At 35.6% G+C, this 12,623-nt stretch overlaps 1 protein-coding gene across 4 annotated transcripts in view; it reads left to right on the top strand.

The window, feature by feature from the left end:
* ZFR (zinc finger RNA binding protein) overlaps positions 1-12,518 on the top strand; it is a 35,329-nt gene extending 22,811 nt beyond the window's left edge. For 3 of the 4 annotated variants that reach the window (XM_015848315.1, XM_015848314.1, XM_015848316.2), the window contains 6 exons: positions 573-714; positions 5,554-5,651; positions 6,475-6,570; positions 9,471-9,582; positions 9,698-9,795; positions 10,134-12,518. In XM_015848315.1, the coding sequence (XP_015703801.1) occupies positions 573-714; positions 5,554-5,651; positions 6,475-6,570; positions 9,471-9,582; positions 9,698-9,795; positions 10,134-10,313 (726 nt within the window). In that variant the 3' untranslated portion in view covers positions 10,314-12,518. Of the gene's footprint in view, positions 1-572; positions 715-5,553; positions 5,652-6,474; positions 6,571-9,470; positions 9,583-9,697; positions 9,796-10,133 lie in introns of those variants that run through there. The other variant, XM_015848318.1, reaches the window with a different exon arrangement.
* Positions 12,519-12,623: the final 105 nt, after the last annotated feature.

The raw sequence follows: 12,623 nt of genomic DNA, 5'->3' as shown, positions 1-12,623 counted from the left end.
AATCTAATAGCAAGAAGCAATTTAGAATAACCATTTTGTTCCTGTAACATTTACCCTGGGTGTCTGGCCCTTTGTTCCTATCTGAGGATGCAATGACAGCTAAGTAAAGAATCTCCCTAGCAGTACTCAGCCTGTAAAAGTGAGAGCTGGAAGGAGAGGAGCCGCTGTAGCTTTGTGGCTGCTGTGTTCAAACGGGAGACATACCCAGTTCACATTTCAAGTGGCTGTGAGAATTCCTTCTAAATGCTTTTAAGATTCATGCTATGTAGTGTACTTTGCCTGTGAATTCCCTTTATGAGTAGTGCCTTTTCTTTTGTGTGTTTGTTGACTGCTGTGTATTTTCATTAGTGATTTGGCAACAGTGTAAGTCCATATCTGTATAGATATCTATGTTTATAAATTTCTTTTTAATTGGATATACTGTGACTCCTTTGAATATATGTGTATCTGCATTGTATAATTATTACTGTGTTTCTGTCTTTCTGTTAAAAAGACATATATTGAAGTCCAGTTTCTCCTCCATACTTGCCTTGGTCATCTGCTAATAGAAATCTCTGTTTCCCAATATTTAGGTAATAAGTCCTGAGAAATACGATATCAAGTGTGCAGTCCCAGAAGCAGCAATAATTTTAAATTCATGTGTGGAACCCAAAATGCAAGTTACTATCACACTGACATCTCCAGTCATTCGGGAGGAGAACATGAGGGAAGGAGGTTGGGAAGTTGTTAAAGATATTACCTCTCCTATGTATTTTGATATGTTTATCTATTCTGCTTAAGATGGCATTAAGGTCCTGGAAGGTAACATGCTGGCACAACACTGATTGAAACCTTGTTTTTCAACAACCAGTCTTGGTAGACAACAGTTGGTTAAAATAAATACTTACTGATGCATTTATTTAATTTTTTTAAATTCTAACTTTATGTCCAACCTCAGCTTTCTGGAAAAGGTACAAACTTGACAATTTTTTTCCTTTCTTCATTTTGATTAAGTGAAAAACAAAGCGTTCTATAGCAAGTGGCTATGAACTGCATTCTAGAGCAGTCTTGCCTTAAGAGAAAGATTGTATCATTTTAGAAAACTAAATCATGTGGGTTTGGATTTAAACTGGAACAGTATTACCATCACTTACACATTCCAATTAGCATTGGCACTTAAAATGCACTTGTGTAATACTTTGATGGTAATATCCCTTCTGACTTTAAAAGACAGTGCAATTTTTTCCAGCTCTCTGAGGTTGTTTTTTTGGTCTGTAGTGCTTTTTGAGTACATTTTAGGCTTCTGGTATTATAATAAGTCTTATATCCAACTGGCAAACCCAGACTAGTACAGTAAGAAACAGCTTGTCATTGAGCTGAAGAAGGTGGTGGTGTTCTTAAATCAATTTACGTTTCTGAAGTCCACAGTTTCTCTGGTGCCAGCAGTGTTGCTTTAGGGTCTATTCTGTAACACTTTCAAAGCTCCAAAAGCTTTTAAGCCAACAAGCATGATTAATGTCTGCAGTACATTGGTTCTTTTTGTCTATGGGTCAGATAAAATTAAAGTTTGTTTCCTTTTAATCCTGTACTTTCGTTGTTGAAAGGCATCATGGCAAACAGGGTTCTGGACAGTGAACCTTCAGATAGGAAGTCTGAGGTTATTTTAATGCTTCTCATGCAGGTTGAAAAAAATTGTCCATGTTTATGTATAAATGTGCCTGTGCATATACGTGTTTATATAAGCTACAGTTGTTCTTTTATTTTATCTCATTATTATATGTCCTCTAAAATATTTGAGGTTCTTATCCTGCATTAGTTAAGTTCTGTAGCTGTGACTAGTGTGTCATAAGCAAACTGAGTTAACAAAGTCATCCTGTGTAATAAGAGAAAATTCCAGATGTCTCCTGTATTTCGGATGACTTCTGGAGAGTAGTTAAGAATGCTCTGTACATGATTTCTAAGCTGCACCTGTCATACCTACCTATAAATGCTTTATATGTAGACTGTCACAACCAGTCAATACTACTCGGGATTTGGCAATCTTAAGTGCAACATGACTCTCGGTTGGTCTGTGTTCAATCTGACTTTGCATATTGCTTAAGGTTATAAAGAGTACTTTCACTTAATGGCTTTGATTATTAAGTCAGATAATAGTTAAAAGAATTTAACCTTAAACTCCATGTTAATGTACTACGCAAAAAGTGCAGTATTGATTTTGCCACAGTACTCAATTGCAATTAAACTGCTTGTGGTCTAAAATAACAATATACAAACTAAAAGTAAAAGTAAGATGCTTACAATTAATTCCTCAACTTATGCCTCCAAAAGGAAACAAATTTGTATTTTTGTCTGACCCACTCTTGACTTAAAATGATCACTGTGAGTTTATTCACTGCTGAATGCAGTACTGCCTCTGGGCAAGCAAAATCAAGCTAGATTTCTCTCCAAGACACTGAGCAGTATGAAATAGATGTTCAGTAAAGTTCACTCTTGAAACAAGAGAAAACAGAAGACTGAATTGCAAATTGTTGCAGCAAAGAAGGCCTTATTATGAAGACTGCTGCTTACTTGCTGCAGAGTTATAACAGTGCGTGTTTTGTGTTCTTTTTCTTACTGCAGCTTCTCATGCTCTGTGTCTTAACAACGATTACGAGTTTTCTTTTTTTTAGCTCGCTTGGGGAGCTAGTTCAGGTGATAAGGAAGGCTTTACCGGAAGAACCAGTTTGAGTAAAGATGAGACTGAGACTTGCACATGAAGAAGAATTATGTTTGATGTGTAATAATCCTATTACATAATAAAACAATACGGTGTGAAAGAAAATTGTTAACCGCATAGCTACTGTACTTTACAGTGTTCTGCGTTTGACAGTTTCCCAAATCTGATATAATTGAAGTGTTCTAACCCCTGCTGTGGAATCTTTCCTTCAGCAAGCAAAGTGTCCATACCTATGAAGCATACGTGTGTGCGCGTGGTTTCTTTATCCTTAGCTAACAGCCCCGGTCCAAAGCCTTCTAGCAGAGAGACTTGATTCCTGTCAGGGGTTGCTGCCAAGACATCGGAAGGATTTTTGACCAAGGTTTTCAAAAGCTCACTGTCACACCTGCCATGCTTTACAAAGAAAGGGGGTTTGGATGCATCGTCCTAGCATCTACTGTTACTTTGTGTTTATTTTTTGTTTGTTTTGTTTTTCTTTTCGTCCTTGTCTCTCTCCTAGAATTAAGCAGTGTTCACACTAGTTTTGAAACAGTTGACTGGGTAATATGTATTTCGCATAATAATGCCACGAAATTGATATACCTGTTAACTTTTAATGAAGAAGTAGTGTGGACACGGCATGTCTAACTGAAGATTAACCCCTTATACTTAGACTAGTTACAAATACGTCACCTAGGGTGAGAATTCATGATTGAGTTTTGTAAATTAACTCAACTCTGCGCCTTAGTGTAATAGGGTGGTAGGTTGGGGGTCTGAATTTAGTTAAATAGTCATTAAGGGGTTAATCCTATAATGTGAAACAGATGCAAAAATCCACAGATTAAATATTACAAGAGTTTCCTTTTTTTTTCAGTCAGTATTTGCTCAGTGTGAGAGGTGCCTTGGCAACTTCTGACTTTCACAGTCTTTAAGTTTCAAGGGTATCCGTATGTTCTTTTTATATTGGTAGCACATTTTAGATCTACATTCCTAGCATTGAGAAGATTCTCTTCTGCACACTTGGTAGTGTGATACTTTTTTTTAAAACTGTTTTCCAACTTGGGAGATTTTGAGAGCTAGAAGTAAATAGAGTTTAAAATAATGCAGTGAGTTGTGCTGGAAATTTGCAGTGTCACCTCACTGCGTATTAGTTTTAGAAGAACGGAAATAATAAAAAACGAGGCCCACCAAAACCATGCTTCTGCTTTAAATTTCTTAGCTTTACTTTGCCACTCTTATCTTCTGTAGGTTTTCTCTTGGTGTACCTCTTGTCTCTATTATCCAAGTTGTGCTCGTTTCATCAGTTATCTTACCTGGCACCTCTGTTGCTTAGGTTTGGGGTTCGGTTTCTCTTTGTTTTGTTTGTGTTTGGTTATTTTTTTTGTTTTGTTTTAAATACCACTTTAAATGTGTTCATTTACTCTGTAAATGCTTTTTTTAGTTCCTTCTTTCCACTTTAACACATGGTCCCTAAGTTTGAGTATTTTTGTGAGAAGATAACAATATTCTTCTCAACCCGGTTCTTACTTTGAAATACTTTTCTGTTTAATTCTGCTCCGAGAAATAAGGCTATCATATGAAAATGCCTAAATCTAAATGCAGTAATTCAGCTTAAATTTAACTATAATATTGGAAATCTGTAGTGCTGTGCTTGTTTACAGCTTCTTGTCATCAGGGAAGTATCCAGTTATTTATTCTGCTGTTCTAGTAAAATAAGTGGCAGCTTTAGAGCTGTCTTTCTGCAGCATCGCTACAAGTGACTTGGGTAAATTTATGTCTCACTGCCATAAACTGTATTGTTTCATATAGTCACTTCCTGTGAAATGCATGCTGTTGAGAGAGGTTGTTTTGTTTCTTCCTATGTTACATTACTAATTATGCTACCAATATTGCTAGTCACTGTAGCCAATTTTATAAATAATAAACTAATTTTTAGAGCTGATGACTACAGCGTAGCCTGACAACTGTAAGTAATCTGAAGATACAATTTCACTTTATTCAGTAGTTCCCGTTTCATTAATTAAACCACTTCCAAAATGGCATTGTGGTCTCTTCCGTTTAGATAAAAAAGCAGTCAGCTCAGTCAGCTTCTCACTTAATTTTCTTAGTATTTAACAGATGGGATCTTCTGTATTGTCTTTATCTTTCAGACATTCTGCTTTGTTTTTTAAACTATTCCTTGCTTTGCTTTTTTTTGCTAAGTCTTGAGGAGTCCCCTTTCTTTGCATACTAGGGCATTTTGGAGCATATATGTCATGGATTGAGATACTAATTTGTCTGAATAAGAGAGGAAAGCAGTGGAAATGTTGAAGAGCATTTCCAGTTCTTTTAGTCAGCTTTTAAAGCAGAATCATTATGTTCTCATGAGGTATAATAACAATAATATCATTATAAAACATCTAGATTTTTCTGAGATTTTTAAAATACTTTTGAGATCTAAGTCCCAAAAAACAGATTACAGTTAAAATATACAAGAAACTTAAGTCTGAATGTTTTTACTTAGTTAAAGTGGATTTTTGTGTTCCTTCTGTCTTGTGTTCTCTGTGCTGGTGCACTGTGTCCAACCATCCCTCCTTCAGTAGTTAATTTTAGGGGATACGTATTTTTCTAGTGTTAGCTTAAACAAAGAAGCACTAGGCATTGCATAACGTGCAATGCATTTGGAAGTAACCAAAAACATACAGTATATTCACTCTTGATCTTCATGTTGGGTTGATGCCCTAATCTTAATTGAATACCTTTCATGGAACATTTACACTCATTCAAGGGTTTAAATTTCAAATGGCATGTGTGACATTGAAGCTACTTTAAGGAAGTGTCTTGCTCACCTGGTCAAACACCCATTCCTCACTGCATTTTGCCAATTCAATCCATTTTAGATGTAACCTCGGGTATGGTGAAAGACCCACCGGACGTCTTGGACAGGCAAAAATGCCTTGACGCTCTGGCTGCTCTACGCCACGCTAAGTGGTTCCAGGTTCGGAACATCATTTTACTTTCTTCTTGTAGCCTTATGAGAGATTAAGTTCAGTTGCATTATAAGTGTTTAATTGTCTGAAAACACTCAGCGTTGTTCATGCTAATAATACTTGATATTTTTCTGGTCACTAAATTTAAATGTAGAAGGTTGAGTATGGAGGAACTGCTTTATGCAGTTATGGCTCATTTGACATGATTTTTTTTTTCTGGTCTTTGAGAAGGCGATGTTGAAAGTTTGACTCGCTTGGGGTGATCATATATTGTATATTTGTTATATATTCCATAAGGCTGCAGAGTAACTTTGCTTTAAATAATGGAATATGTGTTTAAAGCTTTGTGTTTAGATTTAAGACTTTTTTTTCCTATTTCTTTAAGTGCATTGAGTGTAGGGAATGAAAGGTGAGAAGCAACTGTTTGGTTTAGTGACTTTGCGTTCTGGCAAAGGCACGATAAAGAAACCAAACAGATTCCCTTGACCTTTCAGTCTCTATACCTACTTCTTAGACCTTTACTTTATCCTTTTTATTTCTAATATAGAAAGATACTGTATTTATTGTTACAAGTGAACACGGGTCAAAGTGTACAGGGGATCAAGAAATGTTATTCTTGTATAACCTGGGCACTTTGACTTCTACCACTTTAAATTACTAACCCTGTATAAAATACTGCTGTAAATGGCAGCTCATGGAGTAAACTTGTAATATGATTTGTTTCAGTCTTGGATCTGAGCTTCCATTGAACAGTGGTGTTTTAGGCTTTCAACAAGTCATATTTGCTGTTGGTGCTGGGATTGATTAATTTGATTTTGTATTGCTCTCAAGGCTAGAGCTAATGGTCTGCAGTCCTGTGTGATTATCATTCGTATTCTTCGTGACCTCTGTCAGCGTGTTCCAACTTGGTCTGATTTTCCAAGCTGGGTGAGTAATGTTCTTTTGAATGAGTCTTTTTGAAGTGTGCATACAGATGCTGGAGGAGGTTACTGACATTAAATGTAGACTTTTTCAAGCAGTAGTGTTTTTAGTTGTTCGTGTACTTAGAGGGAATGTATGTAGTCCCTCTAGAAACTTAATTTTCTGAGATTTAGTCATTTGGAGATGGAATACTTTTTTCCTAAGGAATTTCTTGTTCATATGAGTTTTTTATTGGTAGAATCCGTATTCTAGATATTAGGTGTTTCTTGTTTGTTTTAACCGTGTATAAAGAAATCTGTCTTTTCTGGCCACCTACTGGTGGTTTGTTAGAAATTGTCCGAACTTAATTAAATGAGATCTAACAGTTATATGTGCCTAGGTAACACTGATAACGGCAAGGTTACTTTAAAAGAACAAATGAAGAAATCACAGTAATTCCCGCGGTTGTTAATACAACCCTTCTGCAAGGTGAAATATGTCAGTACTAATCAGTGGATGTATCAAAATTCGCATCTTGGTCAGTGTCACTCAAGAACAGGTTTCTAGGCTGAACTCATTTACTTCTCATAGCTTCTCCAGCTGGATATTCTTGGAGAATTCCTTTTGCATTGACTATTTTAAGAGATGCTCTCCAGGAATGCATTCTGTTTTACAATTTGTTGATCAGAACAAATTAGCCTGAAATATAAACTCTCAAACATATGTGTGTTATGCAGGTAAACCCACTGGTTTGTGTCACAGACCAGATTCTGTTGCAGTGTGTTGCTTCCCACTGTAAACTCTTCACTTTTGGTAGAAAGAGAGCTAACATTGCCAAGGCAGTTTAAATGGTTGTTACTATTTTAATGAACAATGTTTTAAGCTGTGTTATGCTTGGAGATAATTCTATTAAAATTCTTCTGATAATATTGGTTGCTTCTGGAGGAATATAAAAAAGGTTATGTTTAAGTTTTGATAGTAGTATGAAAATATCCTCCTGGTTACTGTGCTACATTTCTGAAAGTTAGGCCATACAAATATAGCTTAAAAGAAGCTAGAGAAGTATTTAACCGACCTCTTTATTATCAGCACAATACTGAACTGCCAAAAAATAACCCCAGCATACTTGTAAAAAAGCATCCTTGTAAGTATCATAGCACACAGAAGGCATATGTGTGGAGAACAAGGGATGTTGTTCCCTCTTTGCCCCATTGTTCTGATGCACATCCGGAAGGCAAGAGAAATTTGTATCAGGCATAGCTGTGTTCTCTGCAAGAAGGCTCCCTGATTTGCTTCTGGCATAGAATGACAGAACAGGCTGTGTTGGTGAGTGACATGGACCAACACTGAGATCTGTGTAGTCAGCTATTCTTCTGGACTATTCTCAAAGTCATACTGACAAAAGCAACAACAGAGTAACAAATGGTGATTTTTAAACTTATGTAATTTCTGCAAGTCACAGCTGGAATTTTATGGATCTGGATACAGAACTTCACCTGACATGTATGCTACTAGCCTGAAACAAGTGATGGGGCTTTTCAAAAACAGCCCAACTATTTTTAATAATAGAAAATCTTCAGAAGGTTAAACACGGAAATTATTAATAGCCTCCTTACATACCTAAAAATATAGACTAAACTTGAAGATTTTTGTCAGTTTCCTACAAGTCATTCCAGATTATTCATGGTTAATTTTCTAGTTGTGTAATCTAGCCTCTAATGTGCACAGACAATGTATATTGTAATTGTAATTTACATTGTCCTGTTTTGAATCTGGAAGAACTGGATTTGAATAAGTGGAAAAACGTTATTTCTTTTCTTTCTTTACTGCTGTGTTTTGCTTCATGCTTGAGAACAACTTTTACTGTTGATAGAAGTGAGAGGCTTGGTCCAGAGAAATATGGTGGGACCATGGTAATGTGATCACAGAATCAAATTTATCAAAATTATCAACGTTGGAAAAGACCTAGAAGATCATCTAGTCCAACCATTAGATCAAGCCAAAAATAGAAAGGAATGAGCATCCTTAATGAAGAACTGTAGTTAACGTTGCCTAAAGTAACTTGCATGAATTTATTCCTGAAAAGTAAAAGGTAACATTTGAAAAACGGTAAACTAAGATGGGGGGGCAAAAAAAAAAGAGGAAATAGTATTGAAACATCCATTTAATGCTGAAAAAACTCAGGAAAGCTGTTCCTTACTGTTTTGTTCTGTTTCTTTTTAAATAGAATCAAAGAAAAGCAAGAAAATAAAAATAAAATTAAAAAATAGTCTCAGATGGAAAAAAATAGAATTTAAGATGCTGCTTGTCATTTAAACCATTTCAGATTTGTTAATTTTTGAAAGCCTGTTAATCATTAAATGTGTTGTTTTGTTTTTTTGTCACACTTGTTGAACATCTGAGTTATTATGATCTTAAATCCAGGAAAAACATCTGCAGTAAACTTCAGTTTTGTTGAACTAAGGACCGAGTAACCATTTAGATTAAATTTCAAAATATGATGTTTTTGATTGTTTGGGTTTGCGCTCTTATAGCAAAAAATGTGGACATATTCTGTTGATCTTGTTAAGTATACATACTGTGCGTTGTTTGTTCATACATCTGCCAGACTCAGCTCATGTTTTTTCATGCATATTCAAGAAGATGTTGGACAGGTTGGCTAACTTAATGAGTGGGATAGCACTGTATAAACTTATAAAAAGCTTTTGGGCTGCCTGTCAGAGTGATATCAAGACTGATATCCAGCTTCCTTTTTATTTGCCTTTATAAAATCAAGTGGTTTTTTTTGTTTGTTTAACTGAAATGTTTCTGTGCTGTACAAAGTTCTTCAAAATTCCTATATCAGAAGCTCTGAACTGGACAACAGTAGCATCATTCTTCTGTTTCAGGCAGTCTTCTAAATTGACTGGGTTTTATTATTATTACAGGCTATGGAGTTGCTTGTGGAAAAAGCAATCAGCAGTGCTACTGGACCACAAAGCCCTGGGGATGCACTTAGAAGAGTTTTTGAGTGTATATCTTCAGGGATCATTCTTAAAGGCAAGTTGAATTTGATCATCATGTGTATACTTAAGATGAAGTATAGAATATAAAAATTTCTAATCTCAGTCAAAATAAAGTAAAGATGTGCTGCTAATTAGCCTAACCATTCTAGGTGGTCCTGGCCTTCTGGACCCTTGTGAAAAAGATCCTTTTGATACACTTGCTGTAATGACAGATCAGCAACGGGAGGATATTACTTCAAGTGCACAGGTAAGGCAAAGTATATTTTGAAAGTAAATAAATTTGGATGACATTGATAGCTGTCACTGTGCACCTTCTTTCCAGAAATAAAGTCAGCACAGTCATATGTGCATGTAACATTTGCTGTACGAAGTTCACATTCCCAGCTTGAACATAATGTGTTTTAGCTGCTGCACGATGCAGCAAATGTGACATGCACATATTATGTTACCTTTGTGGGAAGGAAGAACATGGATAGCAGAAGCTGAGAGTGAAAGTATCTTACAGCGCTTCTCCATTGCTTGACAAAGTATTTAAAATCGATGTTGGTTTCTGACTGAAATATCTTCTTTCTCCCCTTTTTGTAGTTTGCACTGAGACTCCTTGCATTCCGTCAGATTCACAAAGTTTTAGGAATGGATCCGTTACCACAGATGAATCAACGCTTCAACATCCATAACAATCGTAAAAGGAGAAGGGACAGTGATGGGGTTGATGGATTTGAAGCAGAAGGAAAAAAAGACAAAAAGGATTATGATAACTTTTAAAAAGCTTCGTCTTTTTTGATGAGATTGAAGGTGATAAACTATCCATTTGTTGCCTTGTTTTTACTCCATGCATAATAATGTCTGTTTAAAACATCCAAAACCAATGCAGAAATTAGATTTGGATGAGGGTCATCTAGCTCTGCTGTGAGATTCTGAACATTGTGATGGATGTGCTGTATCAGACAAATTATGAATGGAAAGACTACAAATGGAAACTATCGTAGGAAAAAGAATAGTTCTGGGTTCTTTTTTCCCTCATAGCGTTTTCTTTAGAAGTATTGCTAACTTCAGTAACTCGTTATTTTTTTTGTCTTTTTTTTTTTAATGAACAAGTGCGTTGTCTTGACTGTATTTAACACAGCATTTGTGCTTTTGTTGCGATGTGTATTTTGACATTTTATTTAGAAGGTTTTTTGTTTGCTCTTGACACTAGTTGTGTAAGTTACTTTGTGTTCAATAGGATAAACTGTTCCCCTCCCAATTAATATTTTACAAATTTTTTTTGTAAAGTGAGACTGCAGGATTATGGTTTTTTTTCTAAATGTGAAGGGGTTCCAACGCAATTAGCCTGCCGTTTGAGTTAATTGTTTTTTGCCAATCTTGTGGCATTTGTCTTAGTGTGATATAACATTGTAATTAAGACAAATTTGTGTTAATCTAAGCAAATTTGCTGTTAGTTGTGCATTAGCAGTATAAAAGCTAATATATACAGTATGATCTTGCAACAGTTTTAAAGCAGCCGCATAACTGATTAAAGTTTTGCATGATGTTTGTTTTTAATAGAAGGGCTTTAAAGACTATTATTTTAGGTTAAATGCGTAGTTCTTTGTATGATTGACTTTGTGACATAGCAAGGCCAAAAAATAACTTTCTGACTTTCTTTTCCGAACATATAAGCAGAAGCAGGCATTTTCCATTTGGACAGAGTTAATCATTCTTTTCCATCAACTTTTGGCAACATGGTATTAATGCCTCTCAGTCCTTAAAAAATAAATGTTTGTCATATTGGTGCCTGTGAGGTTATTCCTTATAAGCTATTTCTGTATAAAACTTCTGTGGCTTTTTTTTTTCCCCCCCATAATTCAAACTTTAAAACTGAAGTATTGATAAGTGGACGTTATCAAAGAAAATACCCAGAAAATTATTTGGTGTGACCATAGTGTATGCTTATGTCTCTTTTAAAAGGCTAAAATATAGCAGTGGTGTAAGTCACATCATACCATTGACGTATGCTCTGATACACAGGTGTGATTTGTTGTCACAGCACTACAGTGGAAATACGCAAATAAAAGCTAAGATTTATTAAATGACTAAAATTAATTACACACTGGAAACTGAAGTTTCACTTACTCTGTTCAATGTTTATTACAGTTGTTTTGCAAACCCATGAAACACAGATTACCACGGACTAACATGCTGGTAACTGCTTTATCAGTGGCTGATGAGAGTATCAGGTGTCACAAAGATAACTCGTCATTTCTGATGATGTTCATTAAGAAAGCCTTCTGTTGCAGCTTGTGGTTGAATTAATCTTTGACCTTTTTAAGTAAATAAATCTTGGAGTAGGACAGTACTTCTTTTTCACAGCAATTGCTGCTGACAGGGTGAATCTGAGGAATAGGAGTAAGAGATCATAGGAAGTAGACAGACTCTTGAAGAAAAAATGAAATGCAGTGTTCTTAAAACATCAGAGTATAAGTTTAAGAGGACTGTGTGTGAGTGGTTAGTAAACAAGGAAAGCTTTCTCATGGTAGGAAACATCTTTTAAATAATCTCAGTATCAGGAAAACAATAATTAGCATGTGCTTTAAGATTGCTTTAAGAAAAGATTAGGCTTGTTTCTATAGTCCAGCTTTGAGGTGTAGCTTCCAAGCATGTGCTTGTTCTTGGTCCTTTTTTTGTTTTTTGAAGGGGGATATCTTGCTGCTATGGCATCCAGGTAGCCATTACTGTTAATTTTGAAAGCTACAGGTGCTATTCATGTGGCAAGTTCAACTCAATACCAAAGTTTATTTCCACATAAAGCTAAAAACTTGTCTCCTCAGACATGTGACCCTAAACTTCAGGCTTTGTAAGGTCAAAGATGTATTTTGGATTTCCTGTGTTTTTGTTCTGCTGGCTTTCCTTTTTTAACTAGTTTCTTAATCTTTTGAAATATTGTATACTTAAAGCGATTCCACATTAAATATGAAGCTGTGACTACGATTTTTACCTTGTGTGGTGAAGAGTCAATTACACTTTGTTGCCTTTTTTCCTGCCCATTTTAATAGGCTTGTTTTAACCTAGTTAACTTTTTACTCTGGCAAAGCT

This window comes from Coturnix japonica, chromosome Z (genome assembly GCF_001577835.2).
Source record: "Coturnix japonica isolate 7356 chromosome Z, Coturnix japonica 2.1, whole genome shotgun sequence".
In the NCBI taxonomy this organism is placed as follows: domain Eukaryota; kingdom Metazoa; phylum Chordata; class Aves; order Galliformes; family Phasianidae; genus Coturnix; species Coturnix japonica.
This window is presented reverse-complemented; position numbering and strand designations above follow the sequence as displayed.